Here is a 19,675-nt window from a genome sequence, read left to right on the forward strand (position 1 = left end):
CAGTTAGCACAGACAACAGGGGGGCTGGCCAAGCTATTCAGGAATTCCTTCCATAAACCCACTGGGCCAATAGTAGAGATATATGAAGTGCAAACAAGTGGTGCTGCAATGTATGGGGCAGAACTTTGGGGCATTGCTCTTTAAGAAATAAATAAGTCTGAGAACAACTTCATTAGGCAGCTATTTGGTCTCCCCCGCAGTACTCCACTTACTCCATTGCATTTGGATCTAGGGGTCAGACCAATCGCAGATGAGATTGGTCTTAGGCCTCTAACCTTTTGGCGTCGCATGTGGGTGACCCCGGAACTGGCTGCTTACAGGTCAGAGCTAAAGGAGGTACTGGGTCTTCTGGGTGCAGGGAAACTAGCATGGTTTGTATATATCAGGGATGCACTCCAGAGAATAGGTAGAACAAGTTTATGGAGTAATCCAGAGGAAGCGTGTCCTGTAATATCAAGAAATTAACTGGTAGGGTGCTAGAGGTTGGGCAAACTTGCTCAATTACAGGAGAGCACAGCCATTGGTTCATTATCTGAACAAAAGACCAGTATATATTAGAGTCTTTCATGGACGACATCCAACTGGCACTAGCCAGGAAATTATTTATTCAATTTAGACATGGGTCTCTTCCCTTGCGTGCATTTTCCAATAAATGGTCACCACCTTTTTAGGGTTTCCCACTTGTAACTGTGAGGTGGAGACAGAACTTCATGTCTTTTTTTTCAGTCTGGGCTATAAAACAGACAGGCAGCGTTGACTGATCCAATTGTACAGAAACTTAGGATTCAAGCACTGTGAAGACGTATTTAGGATCTTGAAGTAGAACATGCACATGCCAATTGTATATGTAGTGTTGCATTTCTTAATCGCTACATGGTGTGCGCTTAAGTTGTTTTTGAAGACCTACGTACGGTCTTAGTTTGATGCATTTTTCTCACTTTTCACTCTGGAAACCCAGAACAGAATCTAAAAAGAGTAGGAAAGTGTCAGAATGTAAAGGGAAATGCTTGCCAAGGTCTAATTTACTTTCTACAGTATTCAGTCCTCTGTACTAGCCCAGGGAGCAGATTTATGGGCCTTGAGAAGTGTCATTTTAAGCACACCTTCTGCTTCACATGTCAGCTGAGTGAGTGCAGCAGATACCCCTTCCCCCCATGCCATGTAAGCCTTGTGTGCCAAGGCTTGTGCTTTCATGCAATATATGGAATGCAGGAGATAAAGCAAAGACAAAAATTAAAGTCTACTCTTCATCCATACCCCAGCAGAAATATATCTGTTGTTGCCCTTTAACAGACAAACTGGGAGGGGTGGGGTGCAACACAGTGCGAGGAGGGGGTGTTTAAAGTGGGTGCAGCTCACAAGGTCAAGAGCTAGAAAACACATGCACCCTCATGGAATGCTGAAAGAAAAAGAAAAAAAATAGTTCCCCAAATGTGATGAGTGGTAAGATGCACGTCAGCCAAATAAAAAGATCGAAAAGAGGCCTTGCTCCAGGGGAGGGACAAACACAAGAAGAGAAAGGCAAACAATTATATAGGAAGCAAGCAAGAGAGTGCCAATAAAGCCAACCAATGGTAAGCAATGGGTGGGCAGTAAGCCCACATTAAGTTCACAGTAGGTCTTTCGCAGCTGTCTGGTAGGCGTCACCCAACAAGAGGGGTAATAGGTTAGAGAGAAGTCTAGCGATTAAGATGACTTGAACCATTCCAAATATCCGGGTGTCTTAAAACTTATTAGGTACTTTGTTAGATGCATAATCTCACTTTAGTGTGTAGGTGTTCCAAGATTCAGATTAGTAAAACACAGAGTCAGTGTTCAATTTGGCAGTATATAATCTATGCTGCTTGCTAATGAGGCTATAAATATTCGTATGGTCCTTTATTATAAGGTAACAATCGGGGCTCGAGTGGGGGTAATTGTGGGCCTACTACCCGTTTTAAAAAATCCTGTCACTAGTATTTTAATCACTGTTGTGTTGAATTTGACTTCTCATTCATCTATCTGTGTTGTGTTTTACTACAGAGGGAAACTTGACTGGGGTGCAAGTGGGACTCCTGCACTGCTGCGTGTTGCAGGGTGCGGGAGAGTTGACGCTTCTTATTTTAAACCTAGATTTACTTCCCATTTGCACTAGCCCTCTCACCTGGGTAACGCTGATGAAGAGGGGCTCTGGGCTCGCCTGGCTGACACTTCGGATGTGGCCATTTTCAGTCCTCCAAGTTGAGACATTTCTCTGCGCCATCTTTGGTTGGCGGTCTAGTTGTTGACCGACCGGCTTAAACCCCTATTTAATGGGAGCTGCGACGCGGACATGCCGAAAGCGTGCCAAAGGCAAGCCCGTCCGCATCCAGACCCCTGCCAGTGCCAGCCATGCTACCCATTTTTCGTCTTTGACCAATATTGCCTGGTCCAGAGATCAACTATTAAATATGAATAAAGAGGCCTGTGCAGGTAGGACCAAGATAGATCTGGGGACGGTCAATCATGAGTACTATTGTAACTCATGTCCCTTTACGTTGATGGTTGGCGGGGGGAGGTCGAATGGCAGTCCAACCATACTAAAGCCCCCTACGAAACACCCCAGGACTGCGTGCACCCATATTAAGGCTTGCTTGATTAATTGTAGATCCCTCTCCAAACACTCAGAGGACATCTAGTTCGCCCTGGAGTCTAACTCATGGGATCTCATGTTTTTAACAGAAACAAGGCTAAAGGAGAGATCTAATCCAGACTGGACAGTGGTGGTACCTGCAGGTTTTCGGATGACTTGTGCCAATCGGGAAGGCAACAAGAAAGGAGGTGGTGTGGCCAATATCATAAGGGTCGGATGGGAGAACTCCTGTAGAAGAGTACAGCACATTGGGATCATTGAGGCTCTGTCCTTCTGCGTCAGAATCTCACCCTCCTCGTCGGTGGCTGGGATTCTGACATATAGACCTCCTGACACCCCAGCCTGCCACCTGTTAGAGTTATGCGACATTATAGCTGATCTTTCGCTGAAGCACGCCAACTTCACTGTCCTAGTTGACTTCAACGTCCATATGGATAATGGGAAATGCCCTAAGGCTTCTCAGCTGGCAGAAACCCTTGAAGGTCTAAACCTGATGCAAAGGGTCACCGCCCCTACTTATGTAGCGGCCCATATGCTGGACCTTATTTTTTCCAATGATCCAAATCTTATAATAGAGGCCCGCTACCATTGACCTGGACAGACCACTTATTAGTACAGTTTAGCTTCAAACTCAAACCCATATGCTGTAGTTACAAGTCAATCCCCGATAAAAGGAGAAACTGGACGAAGATCACTGCTGATACTATGGGACCTGAGTTTCAAAATGCACCCCTGCAGCTGACGGGTGACCCAAGCGGTGATCTATCCAGCTTTAATTGCTGGGTCACCTCTGCCTTAGATAGAGTTGCCCCTCTTAGATCAGTGACATCCTCTCAGCATCTTAGTTCTCCATGCAATTAAGAGCGGAGAAAAGTCTATGCAAGAAACATGAACACTCCTGGAGGAAATCATATGACCCCGTTACTAAAAGCTCCTACTGAGGCTTTGAAAAAATTTCACAGGCATAAGCACTGCACTATGAGGGACTACTTCTCTAACCAAATTAAACTGTCAGACAACTCGGTCAAAGAACTATTTAAAAGTGTCCAATGTTTTACTAAACCCACAGCTCTAGACAGTACAGTTACCCCCTTTCCTACCCTCTGTGCTGACTTGTCATACTTTTTTCAGGAGAAAATGTAAATGATTTACTCCACCTTTCCCCCTACCACGTCCTCCCATGTGCGAAATACACCCTCTGATCTACATGGCACCTGGTCTGAATTTCGCCCTCTGCCACTTGATGCGTTTCTCAGGGAATTGTACAAATGTGTATCTGGATCCCTGTTGTGTATCTGGATCCTCTCAGTTTTTTAAACTGCTTGCCCCCTGCCTCAATCCTCCCCTGAACCAGATCTGTAATTCCTCCCTGACATCTGGTATCTACCAAGCTGTATGGAAACATGCCTACCTATTGCCGATTCTTAAGAAACCGGATGCTGACTCAGCAGAACACAATTCTTGAGAAGGAAGTTCAAAAACAACTTTCTGAATTCCTTGAATCAAACAATCGATTCCATGATTCTCAATCTGGCTTTAGAACGGGATATCCAACAATGAAGGAAGGGAAATTTCACTCCTTTCCAGGCGCCCAGCATGTTGCGTTCTTCTCGCATAACTATATATTCCATTATTCAATTTCAAAAATGATGATTCCAACTACTCCAACATCTTTTGTTCAATAATTTATTGTTCTTATCATGACACATGCGGCGTGCTGATGTTTTCAATAAAGTTTCTCATGCGCCAGATATGCCCATCCGGACCTTTTTCTGGGCACGCTCGAATCCACCAAACATCCTCAGACATAAGTGATGTTATACCCAATGCATTTCGAGCCATTAATGGCCCTTCGTCAGGGGTTTACTACAAATTAAAAGAACAGTGCCATTACGTTTTGTGCATTTCAAGATTTCCATGTCTTTGTAAACAATGTATAAAAATATGCTACAAACCATCATACAGTTGACCCTGCCCAGCGTTTTCCCTCTACAGACGTATTAATACGCTACAAACAATGGAGCCTGAAAGAGCCTCTCCCACGTTCAATCTCCCCTCCTACATCAACTTTCCCATTAACCAATGCAACGAACGAGATATTCCCCATCATACACAAATTTCCGCTTTACTCTAAATGTACGATGCTCTATTAACAACCAGTTTAAGCTAGCTTTCGTACCGTCATAACTGCTCCCTTCTTGTTTGTCTCGGCGAAAAAAAGTGATTTGCGTGTAACTGACTTTCCCCTTCTTTTAATTAGTGTAACAAGACTCCACCCCTCTTGGTTAACCAATGCTTAAGGCCAATCTCTTCCAACGTCTAACCTTCGAGCCTACATTACCCATAATACACTACTAGAGTCTTCATCTACACACAGGCCTGCTTTTGCATAATTCCCATTGATTAATAATCACCTAACTGAATGTGAGGACTCACCCCAAACAGCTTCATCTGAATACTCCGCCCTCCCTTTTGATGTTGAAAATCACGCTGATGCTGAAATACTCTCATAAAATATTACAGTTTTCTGCGCATAAATAACAACATGTTACAAAGAGAATTAACAAAAAATAAACACGTTATGTTCTTCGAAATCCTTATGGCCTCAAAACAAATCCAACACAGTTCTTTGAAATCTGTGACCGGAATGTGCTATCCCTCGTGTGCCGTCTCCATGTACTCTGATTTTAATGATAATCCACTGGGTGCTGCTGTAGTTAGGGCAGACATATGACTAAATTCCAAAAGTGGTACACTGCACACCAAACTCGTCGATTTTTTTCTTTTTCAATGCTGATTTAATCTGTAAATTTGTACTGCTGGCGTGCCGCATGGATAAACATGTTCCACCCTAGTTTTGAACGGGATATAGCACGGAGACAGCACTTCTGGAAGTTGCTGAAACCATGTGTGAGCTTGTGGACCAGGACAGCTCAGCAATGCTGGTGCTCCTTGACCTGTCCTCAGCATTCGACACTGTAGCGCTTTAGATTCTCTTTGAGAGACTCAAACACCTGGGAGTGTGGGGTACTACTTTGTCCTGGCTCCAGTTGTTCATGGAGAACCGCTCACAATGAGTGTTTCTTCGTCCTTATGTTTCCTCCCAGAAGCCTCTTGTATGCGGTGTACCTCAGGGGTCCGCACTGGGCCCTTTACTATTTAATGTATATCTCACTCCCCTTGCAACCTTTGTTGAGACTTGTGGATGCAAAGTGATCTCCTACGCTGATGACACTCAGCTGGTGTTCTCATTCAAAGAACACTCAGAGGCGGCCTTTGCCAACTTTAAGCAATGCCTGAATAACATCTCGGCCTGGATGACTGAGAATTGCTTAAAACTGACACTGAGAAAATCAGAGGTTCTATTTTTCAACCAACCAACTCCGCCACCTTCTAAGCTTTGGTGGCCTTCAGAGCAGAACCTCTTCTGCAAGACCCAGATTCGCCAGGTCTCCTCCTCATGCTTCTGGAAGCTGCAAGGTTTGAGGAAATTCCTTCATGTTCTTCCGATGGATTGCAGGAAGACAGCGACCCCCTGATTAGTCACATCCCGGCTGGACTATTCTTATAGTCCCTATCTAGGACTAAAAGCCTATCTGGTCCACAGGCTGCAAATAATTCAAAACGCTGTGGCCAGATTAATTAGAAAATGTGCCGTTCCGCCATCGCATCTCCCCGCATTTGCGGATTCTCCACCAGCTACCCGTCAGTAGGAGGATTGAGTTCAAGGCGCTCACTCTGGCCTACAGAGCCACCAGGGAACGGGCCCAGGCTATCTGAGACATAGATTGCAAAACTATCAGCTAGACCGGGTCCTGAGATCAAATCACCTGAAATTGCTCAGGATTCCTTGTTTCCTTAAGGCCAGAATAGGCAGTAGAGCATGGCTGTGCCTCTCCACCTCTGCATAAAGCAGCCAGAACCGGCCTTCTTGAGAGCTTTAAAAATCTGGCTCTTTAACCTCTCGTAGGTCCTCTTCTTGCTGTGTATCTGCAACCCAGCACCAGGACACCTCCGTTGGAGGTAGCCGCATACTTTATAAATTTCATTTATTATTTTATTATTATTATTATGGTGAGTCAGATTTTATCAGAGCAAGCTATTTTTAGGACCTACTGGGCTGTTCTGGCTTGAGCTGGCAAAGAACAGGCATTCTGTTCTTTCAGAAACTGAATGAGCATAAAGACACCTTTAAATCTTCTTGATTTCATCTTGTCGCATTTGCTGTACATTCAAAGACAGATGTCAAATGTCAGCTTTTGTTTTCTTACAAATTGCTGCTTATTTTATCCTGCAGATTGGCGTTTACTTTTCTTTCTCCAATTGCAAAGTTAGAGGATTTTGCAAAGTGAACTGTCTGACTTTTTTTGTAATTCTGAAATGTGATGGAGACAACGATTTCAATAGGACTAAAACAAACTAGGGCACTTTAACTGGTGATGTGCAAATAATAAACATTTGCTGAGACCATGATTTCCACACATTGTTTGTATACTATATAGTTTTATGTGGCGCCTTTAAGGAGGATTTTTTGCATTTGGTCTGCATATGTTCCGCATTAAGGAAAGAACGCCTCTCACTGCTTAAACGCATCTTCAGTGAGAGGGGGATTTGTTCCTGCTGAACAGCAATAATGAGGAGCCTTTACCCTATGAACCCTCAGTTAAATTGTGAAATCTTTAAATTTTTGCAATTACTTGACAAATTACTCAAACAGGGCATCAAGAGCACAGCGCCAGTATGAGATAGTGGGTTTGTATAGCAATAAAACAACCAGATGTCTGAAGACAGTAGATAGCTATAGGATTCCCTAAAAATCTAGAACTCTGGTACTCTGTATAAACAGAAACAAAAATCCAACTTGCCAATTTCATGCACAATGACACGTTGCAATAACTTAGCTGAGAGACCATGACTATTGAAGAAAAAGAACACCTGAGTTGTTAAATGGGTTTTTAGTGTATTTTATATTGTTGAAAGAACAAAGTGAGCTTTTTAGAAATTGACAAACCAGAAAAGTAACTATGAAGTATATATATTTTTTAATGGTTTTTATCTTGTATTATTGTGACGGTTTGTATTAACTTACAACAATAAAATCAAAATGAATTATATAGTTTTATCAGTAAAACTGCATGTCATTGGAAGTTTGTGGCCATTTCAATGGAAAATGTGCTGTTTAGTATACAGTGCACTACCACATCATGCTTTAGTATAATATTTTTTTAAAACACTTTGTCATTTTATCACATATGTAGGACTCTGTGTGTGCGATAACGTTACAATTGATATTACATTCATAAGCTCTGCTAAACAGTCGACCCAACATTGCAGTGTCAATTTGGTTTCCCTGTGGTATCAATTGGGAACTTGGCAACGATCCATCTGCCCGGTCCCATCCTCTCCCAGCAGCACGTTTATAAGCGTGGCAAATACGAAGTGGTCCATGAGTGAAGCAGGCATCCTCCATTCATGAGAAGAAGTGTCCCCTGGGGAATAAGTCCCCAAGTGTGCGCAGCCCGTATCACAGCAGCGTGCGCCTCACCAGTGACTCTGACGTGATGGGCACCCACGGGTTGTCCACCAGTGGGAGTTGGGTGCTTTAGTATAATATTTATTTAAAGTTTGAATATATGAACTGCAAAGCATTCCTGCCTTGTGGCGAGGACTATTGTATTGTTTTGTAATTGCATTTATATAGCGCTTACTACCCCAGACATTGCGTCTAAGAGCTTTTCGGCGAGTAGCACGCTACTCCGGAATCCATAAAGGATTACTGTTGAATTAGTATAGTGAAATATGAATTTGAGTGGTGGATAGCTTAGTCAGTTATTTGGATTGAGAAGGATAGCGGAGGGATAGAAGAGGGAAAAAGGTTTGCATTTATATAGCGCTTGTTACCCCTGATGGGGTGTTGAAGCACTTTTTTGGCGAGTAGCACACTAATCCAGAACCCATAAAGGATTAGTGTTGAATTAGTATAGTGAAATATGAAAGTAATTTGAGTGGTGAATAGTAGTCAGTTATTTGGATTGAGAAGGATAGTGGAGGGATGTGTTAGGGCTCATAGTAGCAGAATGGAGACTTGGGATGAGTAAAAGGGAGGTTGAGGGGCAAGAGTCAAAGGGAAGGGTTTAGAAAGGCTTGTTTGGGAGATTGAGTAGTAAAGAGGTAAGAGATTATGCAAGGAGGGGTTGAGTAGGGAAGAGTATAGAAAGGGCTATTTTGGGGATCCTAGTAGTGTTATGGGGTCTGGGATGAATGAGAGAGTTGAGGTAATGGATATATTGATAAAGGTACAGGGTGATAAATAGGTTAGTGCATTGGAAAGAGTGGTAGAAAGAGATTTGAGATGAATAGAGAACCCTCTGGTCCAAAAGTCCAACAAGAGTAGGAGAGAGCATCCAGGAAGGTACCCCAGCGTCCCCCGGCAAGTCAGGGTTCGTGTGTACTCTAAATCTGTGCTAGATTCTTATTATACATGGAACAAAAGTTTAATCTAATAAATCAAACACAGCACAGCAGAAATGCAGATGAAGAAAAAGGTGACTGAAATAAAATATTTGCCTAGAGTGACAGTTTGAGACCAGTTTATGGGCCAAGCGCATTACAGTTAGGTCAAGTAGATTATTCGTGTCGCAAAGCCTGCAGGCCTGGTAACATTCCCATGCTTTTTCGAGACCTAATAATAGGGCTAAATGTTTGAGAGTGCATGAAGAACAAGTTACTTAACTTCGGTAACGATATATCTGTAGGAAACATTAGTTAGTGTTAGATTCCTTACCTTAGAATATCCCCAGGCGTCAGGCTGGATTCTGAAAGTTTTCGCTAGCAGTACCTCTGCGCGTCAGTAGGTGGCATTGTGCGGCTACGCGTCTGTCGCTGGCGTTGTATGCGCTGAGATGACATCACGGAAACTACTTCGGCACCACACATGCGTGCTGACATCAGTTCTGTACACTACTTTCCACACCAGGAACGCAGAGCCATGCAAGAAACTGACCACTGGTGCATAAAACTAGGACCCTAAAAGGGATGACCTTAATGCTAGAAATCAGTTCGCAGAATGGGGAGGATGGGTGGGGCAGTAAGGAATCTAACACTAACTAATGTTTCTTACAGATATATCGTTACCAAGTAAGTAACTTGTTCATCTGAAAGAAACACGTTAGTGTTAGATTCCTTACCTTAGAATAGATACCCCAGCAATACCAACCCCGGTGGTGGGTCTGCAAACTAGGATCACACCAGAAAATCCCAGAGAACAAAACGCCCAAAGAAGCAGTCCCTCTGAACTTGGCTGTCAAGGCAATAATGCTTGGTAGAGGTATGCAGCGAGGACCACGTAGCTGCCCGACAGATATCCTGCAAAGGGACTCCCCGTCCTAGAGCAGTAGTGGCTGCAGTCGCCCGAGTAGAATGGGCACGCAGCCCCACAGGAGGCTCATTTTTAGCCAGGGAGTAACAGGCTTTAATACACAGAACATCCCACCGAGGGATGGTTCGTTTGTGCACAGCCCAACCTTTCTTGGCGCCCACGCAGCCCACAAAGAGTTGATCATCCACCCAGAACTGTTGTGCGCGCTTCAGATAGAACGATAGCGCACGTTTTGGCTCCAGATGGTGGAGCATCTCTTCCTCTTTCAAAGGATGCGGAGGCGGAAAGAAGGTGGGCAAAGTGATGGTCTACCCGATATGGAAGGGCGTGACAACCTTGGGCAGAAAAGAAGGACGGGTCCTTAACACCACCTTGTCCGGATGAACAGAAAGGAAAGGAGGTTTAGAAGTTAAAGTATGGAGCTCCCTCACTCTTCTGGCAGAGGTGATAGCGAGCAGGAAAGCAGTCTTTAAGGTGAGAAGACGTAAAGGACAGCTGTGAAGCGGCTCAAAGAGAGCGCACATCAAATAAGTCAACACAAGATTCAAGTCCCACTGAGGCATTATAAAGGGGACCGGAGGGAACGTGTGTGTAATGCCTTTCAAGAAACGACTAACAACAGGGGACTTGAAAAGAGAAGGCTGATCTGGAAGCCTTAAAAAGGCACATATGGCGAGAGATAGCCCTTGATAGTGTCAGAGCAGAGCCCTGCTGGGCCAGAGAAAGGAGGAACAGAAGAACTTCTGAAAGAGGGGCAGAAAGGGGATCCACAGCCTTCGCTGTGCACCATGCCATAAATGTATCCCACCTGAAGGCGTATACCATCTTAGTAGAGGGAAGCCTGGCTGCCAGGGTAACATCACAGACTTCAGCAGGAAGGTCAAAAGCTGTCAACTGTTGCCGCTCAATCTCCACGCATGGAGGTGGAGGCTGGACAGGTTTGGGAGAAGGACAGTACCCTGCTGCTGCAACAGAAGATCCTCCCGAAGAGGCAGTCGGATCGGAGGACAGATTGCCAGACTAAGTAGCTCGGGATACCATACTCTTTTTGCCCAATCCGGTGCCACAAGAATGGCTTGGTCCCGATCGCGCCTGATCTTCTTCAGCACTCTGGGCAGAAGTGGTATAGGCAGAAAGGCGTACAACAGACAGCAACTCCACTCGCGACAAAAAGCGTCTCCGAACGAGTGTCGCCTTGGAAATTCAAACGAACAGAATTGATGACATTGCGCGTTCTATTCGGTGGCGAATAGATCTAACCAACGCTCTCCCCACTGTAGAAAGAGACCTTGCATATTGTCCGAAGTCAGACGCCATTCGTGATCCAACATGCATCTGTGGCTGAGTTCGTCCACCCTGCTGTTCAGGGAGCCTGCCAGGTGTTGAACCACCAGAGACATGCCCCGATGTTCCAGCCATATCCAGAGGCGCAGAACCTCCTGACATAGGGTCCACAACCCCACCCGCCCTGTTTGTTGCAATACCACATGGCGCTGGTGTTGTCTGTGAACACCTGCACTACCTGTCCCCGGACAGTGGGAAGGAAGGCTTTCAGAGCAAGTCGGATCGCCCGCAGCTTCAGAAGGTTGACATGGAGCCGGGACTCCGCCGGAAACCAGAGGCCCCTGATCTCCGCCTGTCCCATGTGGCCACCCATCCCAGGAGGGACGCATCTGTCACCACTGTGAGCTCCTGGTTGGGGAAGGGAGAGGGATCGGCCATTGACCCAATTGCAATTCGTGAGCCACCACTGCAATTGTTGTGCAGTGCCCTCCGAGATCTGGACGTGGTCGGACAGGATGCCCTGATGCTATGCCCGCTGCAACTTTAAGTCCCACTGTTGAGCCTGCATATGCCACCTGGCATGATGTATCAGCAGGATGCAGGAGGCCATCAGGCACAGGAGCAGGAGGGTCATCCTGACTGAAAACCAGGATAGAGGCTGAAAGATCTGAATCCTAGCCTGAATATCCTGCATCCACTGTTCGGGAGGATAGACCCGAAACTGCGCCAAATCCAGAACCTCTCCGATGAAGTGGGGCTTCTGAGAGAGACTCAGGTGCGACTTCGGCACATTGATGGAAAACCCCAGCAAATGCAGGAGGTCGGCCATAGTCTGGAGGTGGGAGACTAGCGTTTGGGGGGAACCCGCCTTCAACAAACAGTGGTCTAGATAGGGGGAAGACAGACCCCCAATCTGCGACCACCGCCATCACTTTCATGAACACCCGAGGGGCGCTGGTAAGGCCAAAGGGGGGCATGGTAAACTGAAAGTGCTTGTGGCCTACCATGAACCGCAGGTAACGCCGGTGGGCCGGCAGGACGGGAACATGAAAATAGGCGTCCTGCAAGTCTAACGCTACCATCCAGTCTCCTGGATCGAGAGCAGACAAGACCTGAGCCAAAGTCAACATCTTGAACTTCTCCTGCCGGAGGAAGCGGTTGACATTCTGGAGGTCCAAGATGGGATGCAGACCCCCTTTGTCCTTCTTGGGGACCAGAAAGTAGTGGGAATAACAACCACTCCCTACTTCTGGCCCAGAAACGCACTCGATGGCCCCCTTGGCCAAGAGGGACGTGAATACCTGCTGGAGAAGTGCCAAGTGTTCCCGCAACATGCGGCGGTACTTAGGTAGCATGGCTGGAGGGGTGGACTGAAAGGGAAGGGAGTAACCCTTGCGGATGATCTGCAACACGCACTTGTCTGATGTGATAGCGTGCCAGTGGGGGAGGTGATGGCGTATCCTGCCCCCCACCGGCGTTGAGTGCCCCCCAAAGCTCAGATTAGGAAGGTTTGGAGGTAGAAGCAGTGGGACGGAGGAGGACTGACTCACACGCTGATTCCCAGACTTGCCCCTGTGGAAACCGCGGCCGCTGCCCCGCTGAGGCTGGTTCTGCACAGGCTTGCTGAAGGAACGTGCCTGGGCGCCCCTTCCATGGCCACGAAAGGAACGAAAACCAGGAGTGGCTAGGCTTTTCGTGGAAAGACCTAAGGACTTGGCCGTGGCCAGCGAGTCCTTAAAACGCTCAGCTTTATCACCAAATAGGCGAGTGCCATCAACGGGTATGTCCATGAGTGAGCTTTGGACATCTGGCGAGAACCCGGTACATCTCAACCAGGCGTGGCTATGAAGCACCACAGTCGTAGAAATTGCCCTACCTAGTGGATCCGCGGTGTCCAAACCACACCGAGTGACGAACTTAGCCGCATCTTTACCCTCGGCAACAGCTTGGGACAGCACAGCTTGGATCTCTTCAGGACACTGAGGCAAGACCTGTGCAACTGTATCCCACACCGCGTGGGAATTGCGTCCCAATAGGCATGCAGTGTTCACCGACCGCAGCCCTAAACTGGCCGAAGAGAACAACCACTTGCCGGAATGCTCCAGCTTCTAGGAGTCCTTATCCAGCGGAGCCGTGGGAAAAGCACTCTGGGATGTCGAAGCTTGGATGACCAGGCTCTCTGGCGTAGGATGAGTGGTCAGAAAGGCAGGGTCACCCATCGCCGGGCGATGACACCTGGCGAAGTTCTTATCCACAGGGGCCTCTGTGGCTGGCTGCGACCATGTGCCCAGTAAGACTTCAGTGAGAGCGTCATTTAAATGGCAGCAGGGGCTCTGACGAAGTGGACACCGTCAGGAGCACCTCAGTGAGGAGCCACCGTAGGGAGATCAAGGTTGAGGACCTCAGCTGCCTGACAGAGTACCACCGTGTAAGAAGTGCCCTCCTCCATGGTAGGCGGGGGAGAGGCAAACCCCTGGTCAGAGGAAACATCAAGGCCACCGGCCTCCTCTAACTCGTCTACCCAGTCCTGCTCAGAGTCACACTGACGAGCAAGAGGGTACTCGGACCCCTCCCAGTCGTCCTCCCCCGTATGTGGTACAGACCACGGCGGCAGGGCAGGTACCGGGGAAGGAACAAACGGCGCCGTTCCCGGTGCCGGATGAGCCCAAACCGGCACCGTGTCCCAGCGCGGATCCCAGGTAGGGACAAAATTGTCCGGGAACCTGGGCAGGGGCGGAACAAATGGCATCCAATGAGGCGCCGCTGGTGGCGCTGGGGTCGGCAGCGTGGGACCTTGTGGTGCCGTGGGCGGAGCCAGTGGCGCAGGATCCTGCGGCACCGACGGCTCGACAGGATCTTAACATAGGACCGCGGGGCCCAAGGGCGCACCGGCGGAAGCATGAGGCCTAATCAGGCGGTCCATGGTAGCAAGAAATTCTTGCACCTGTGTGGGAGTCACCGACGGACCTGGATAAGGTTGGTAGGCTGCGGGACTCCCTGGCTCCGAAGGAGCCGCAGGGGCAAAACCCCTGTCCCCCTCGTCCACATCCGGGGACCAACAGGGGGACATCGGAGAGCGACAATGCTTTTCCGACTTCTTTTTGTGTCGTCTCTTACCCGAATCCGAGGGTGAAGACTTGGAGCCCGAGGAGCGATGATGGGGGCCCCGCGAGCATTCTCTGGAGCGGCCCTTGGACTGTGAATGGCGCTGTGACGAGTGCCGGACCTCAAGCAGCAACTGGCAGCGCTCCCTCAAGGCCTTCGTGGCCATGGCCAGACAGTCCATACAGGACCGAGAGTCGTGGTCGCTCTCCAGGCAGTAGAGACAGAGGTCACTTTTGCTACAGGTTCAGGGAAGCTACGCCACCTACAGACATGCAGAGGTACTGCTAGAGAAAACTTTCCGGATCCAGCCTGACTCCTGGGGATATTCTAAGGTAAGGAATCTAACACTAACGTGTTTCTTTCAGATTCTAGGTATTCCTAGAAGTAGTTCAAGATGATTGAAGGGTTAGGACCTGAGGCATTCTGTTGAAGTTCCTTTGGTATTTCTTTATCTGCAGTCAGCATCACTTATCTTTAATTGATGTATTTGCCAGAGCTACATACAAGGCAGGCATAGCAGGAAGTGATGCCAGTCAGGCATGAGGGGCATTGGCAGAACAAATTACCTAGGATAGTGTTGAAAGCAGGGGTACTGCATTTTATCAATATAAAAGTACTTTGACAAATGTCGCCCATGTACCATTGCTCACCCTCATATTTCGTAACTGTCATCAGTCGGTGGCCATCCTAGATATAATGTTTGCTCCTCTCCTGTTTCTCTTCATTAGGAGGGCCTGACCCCAGTGGATCTGGTGAAGGACTGGCAGACGGGAATCAGGGACAGCCTGAAGTCAGTGGCCGACAGATGGCAGCCGTGTCCGAGGAACTAAAAGGAAAGGTTTGGCAAGACCCACCATTCTCATTGCATCCCAGCCTCTTTCGACTCAACAAAATGAACGTTCCTCTTGGCTGTGCCAAAATATCAAAGAAGACTATAATTTGGATATACTTTTTTTATTTATTTTTTGGCCTAAGCCACTTTTTCTGAGCAGGTCTCGGACATTTGTACAGATTCCATCAGACCGTCACTGGTGACGCTATTTTTGAATTGATTATCTCATCCTAGGACCTGTCTGGAAGTGAAAATGAGTGATCGTGATAAGGAGACTGAGCAACAACCTTGTGCTTCCCACCAAGCTGCTCTCATTTTGATGGACAAGACCAGGGGCCACAAGAGGTCGGCCGTTTATGAAAGGCAAAGGGGGCCACAGTTATCTTTTTTTTAATTCACTGTACTGGGGGTTACATTTGTAAGGGGGCTTGCTCCACTGCTTCCCTGAACCTGTAGCGAAAGTGAGAGGGGTCTGACTTCTGAATTATTTGCGCTCCACCATTTGTGCTTCAGGATCACATTTGACAAGATTTGCTACATGAGGGAGAGATGTAGTCTTTTCTCTAAATTATCTTAGACTTTTCGTAAAACTATTTTAAAGGATTATACAAATCACAGGTCAAGGAGAAACGTAATGAGAAGCTGGATGAATTATAGAGAAAAGAAAGGTTATGGGGAAGGAATACAAGTAGGCAGATGGAAGACGAGACATAGGACGTAAAGGGAAAACAAAAATGAAAAAAACAAACTAAGAATCTGAAAAGGCTGGCGAGGACGAAGGAACAGAGAAGAATAAAGTGAAACAGAGGTAAGATAACATGATAAAATGTGGAGGTGAAAGCAAGAGAGACCTGGGAGAGAGGGAGGATGATAGGCCGATGACTCGAGAGAGTGATGGGTTACAAGAAGTGGGTAGAGACAAAGAGGGAAGTGTGTGGCTAGGAGGAAGTGAATGAAAGGGGAAGAATGAATAGGAATAATGGAGAAACATATGATAAGAGATGGGAATAACAGAAGAGCCATTAACAAGTCGTGGAGAGACTTTGGGTATTTGGGGAGAGGGGAATAGAAGGAGGAGCACAAAAATCGAGGGAAAACGAGAAAGTGGGGAAGATATATATATTGCAGAAAGTTCAACATTAAAAGATAAACTGCTTGATGACAAACTAGTACAGGAGAACTTGTGCAGTTCAAAGATCAGTAAATTGTTATGCTCAGATGATGGCAGAGAGGTTAATTGGCAAACATTTAAATTACTTTGTTGGATTCTAAACTTAAGCCCTCTAAAACAGGCTTTAGTTACAGAAAAGCTGTTGTAAGTGCACAACTTGTTTTGAGGGAGGCCCATTGAAGTAATTACCAAACATTAGGAGCTGGAAAGAGGAAGTTGAAAAAAAGACCAATAGGACACAGAATGAAGATGACATAGATATGGAGATGAAAGAGATACAGCCACTTGTACTTCTTCTCACTTCACTGGCTTGGCACTGGTCATGACTTTGATGGGAACACTGAGGTAGCATTAAATGAGAAGCTTTGGAGAATGATCCGTGCGAACAGCCACCTCTAGCATTCTGATCCTTCCCAGACGTACTTGAACAGATGACCAGATGGTCACCAATCTGAATATGGGTCACGTCTGACCTGTGACACTCACGAATGAATCCCTTGACAGACGTGCTAGCTTCTGTTTTAGGTCATATTTTAAAACCCATCCTCGCCTTGCCTTCTTGCCGAGACCATTCGGAGTCTATGAAAACCAGTTTAAACTTGATACTTACCAAATCCTTCGAGATGATGCAGCAAGCTAACATTTCCCTATTCCGCTGGCAAACTGCGAAACATTATTCATTTATGTGATTATTTTGAAAAGAATTCAGCTTGCTGCTGGATTTCCACTTCACTAAGAGACTCCTCAGTTGTGTGACCCCTCTTGATTCAGTCTTGACAGATGGTAACCCCAGAGTGTTGAGTGAGCAGGCTCAAAGTCATAAGAAGGGGCTTGTTGTGCATATAGATGAGGCCCGACATTTACTCGAAAGAAGAGATCGCTGCAGTTTTGGTTTGATTCGATGGAAAAGTTTCCTTTGAATGGCTGTGTGCAAACATGGGCTGGTTTCTTATCAGTGGGTTCAAGACAGTCTAGAGTGAGTTGCAGGTAGTGCATATTTTCTAAAAGGATCTGTGCTCGTGCCCAAAGTTTTCCTCTGAAGCCTATGGCTGGTGTTACAGAATGTCGGCAGGGCCATATGCTAAAGCTGCCTAGTTTTTATTCCACGTCATGCCTCTTACATTCCCCACAAGACTCTCCCTGTCCTTTTATCTAACTCTTACGGGTTCTTTTTCCCCCCTACGTTCTCCCTTTCTCACAGTTTTTTTAATGTCTTTCTCTTCCTCCTCCAATGCCCCCCACACCCCTTGTGTTTTTCTTTCTCGTGCTTTGGGTCCAAGTCTCATGTGGAAAAAATAAGCACAGGCACCCAAAAATCACTGCCTTCTGCCCTCCAACCCACCTGCAAAAAATGAACCACTGGTTGTAGGCTGAATATTCTGATTTTCAAACTGTTAGCCTTATGCCCGAGTGCAAAAGAAAGTGTTGTGAGGTATAAACACCTGAAGATATTTTGGGACATTTTCCCCAAAAAGATTTGAAAACGGTTTAAAGTGATTTGAAAATGCATGATCTGGGCAACGGTGTAGGGTTTTTGAGACATGGGGTAAATTAATCTAGTATCATGCGATTCAGGAATATACTGGTAGCTAGGTTCTGGATTTGCTGGAAGCGCTGGGTTTCTTTCTTTAAGATTCTCAGTTGAGGGCCGGTGAAATGTACTTATTTAAATCTGCCCTTAAATGGATGCGTAATTGGGGGTATTTTCACCATTTTCTCTTAGCCTGTTACAGACTGGCATAAAAGAGGAAGGTGGGTGAAATGCCTTGCAAAACACCCTCCTACTCTAACAGGACAAATGGACCCTAATCTAAAGAGAGGCATGCACTCTACCAGTGGATTCAGATGGAGGCACAAGTTTGAATGCTTGACTCAAAGAGACACTATTAGCTCTAATCTTTTTTTCTGAGGAGGAGGCGTGACAGTGACAGGGCGCAGAACTTGTACTTTACCACCGGATTCAGCAAGGGAGGCACAGGGTGTGCCACTTGCTGAAAAGGGAGTATAATGGACAAACCTAGATTCTGAAGATAACCTGCTTCACCTGAAGTTGTGGAGAAGGAGACTAAGTATACTAAGACAGTGCCAAAGTAATACAATATGCTGGTCATCGTGAGCAACTGAAGCTGACTGGCACAACGCAGAGTGGTTATTGTAAAAAAAAAAAAAAAACACAGATTGGCCCCCCCACCCCAAGTTACCCTCCATTGCTCAATAGGATAATAAACTCTGAAAACATGTGCAAACCCTCTGAGCTGCGTTGATACCGCAGTCATTCTCTGTATATTGTGACTATTTAGGCAGTTGGGTAGAGCTGAGCTCTTGCGTAAGATGCCACTTTGTTTGGCTGGTACAAACATTACTTGCATGATGTTCTTTTAAAGTTTGTAAATTAAAGACATCCATCAGTTATGAGTGAAAAGTTTGCATTTTTTTCTACTATGGTTCTATTCTTAACTGGTGGCTTGCAAAAAAAGAATACATATGGACAGCTCTCATTGAATCTTGCTGTATGTCTACCATAAGGCAATAAATGCGGATGTATGACGTTATAACGCATGCATTTACAACGCATGCCATCACAATGCAATTTTTACATCGCAGGTGCCATTACAACGCATGGCATTACAACGCAGGTATTTACAACGCAGGGGCTATTACAACGCATGCCATTACAACGTAAGTATAGGTAAGTATATAATTTAAATTACAAATCTAAATAATTCTAATTTAATTAATTTAATTTAATTTAATTTAATTTTAATTTAACTTTATTTTTACCCTGTACCCTTTTACTCAAAAACCCCAAACTGACTCTGAACCCTAAAAATACCCCTTTACCCAAAAACCCAAAACTGACCCTGAACCCTAAAAATACCCCTTTACCCAAAAACCCATAACTGACCCTAAACCCTTAAAATACCCCTTTACCCAAAAACCCAAAACTGACCCTGAACCCTAAAAATACCCCTTTACCCAAAAACCCAAAACTGACCCTGAACCCTAAAAATGCCCCTTTACCCAAAAACTGAAAACTGACCCTGAACCCTAAAAATGCCCCTTTACCCAAAAACTGAAAACTGACCCTGAACCCTAAAAATACCCCTTTACCCAAAAACCCAAAACTGACCCTGAACCCTAAAAATGCCCCTTTACCCAAAAACTGAAAACTGACCCTAAACCCTTAAAATACCCCTTTATCCAAAAACCCAAAACTGACCCTGAACCCTAAAAATACCCCTTTACCCAAAAACCCAAAACTGACCCTGAACCCTAAAAATGCCCCTTTACCCA

General features: G+C 46.1%; 1 protein-coding gene across 6 annotated transcripts in view; it reads left to right on the plus strand.

Moving 5' to 3' along the window:
* The window catches only part of LOC144792096 (uncharacterized), a 710,230-nt gene that overhangs the window by 383,782 nt on the left and 306,773 nt on the right, over positions 1-19,675 (plus strand). Inside the window, exon 11 of one of the 6 annotated variants that reach the window (XM_078666967.1) lies at positions 15,107-16,230. The exons of the other annotated variants lie outside the window; for them this stretch is intronic. Within the exon in view, the coding sequence (XP_078523093.1) occupies positions 15,107-15,208 (102 nt within the window). The 3' untranslated portion in view covers positions 15,209-16,230. Of the gene's footprint in view, positions 1-15,106; positions 16,231-19,675 lie in introns of those variants that run through there. 6 annotated transcript variants of the gene reach the window in all.

This window comes from Lissotriton helveticus, chromosome 11 (genome assembly GCF_964261635.1).
Source record: "Lissotriton helveticus chromosome 11, aLisHel1.1, whole genome shotgun sequence".
Classification (NCBI taxonomy): Eukaryota; Metazoa; Chordata; class Amphibia; order Caudata; family Salamandridae; genus Lissotriton; species Lissotriton helveticus.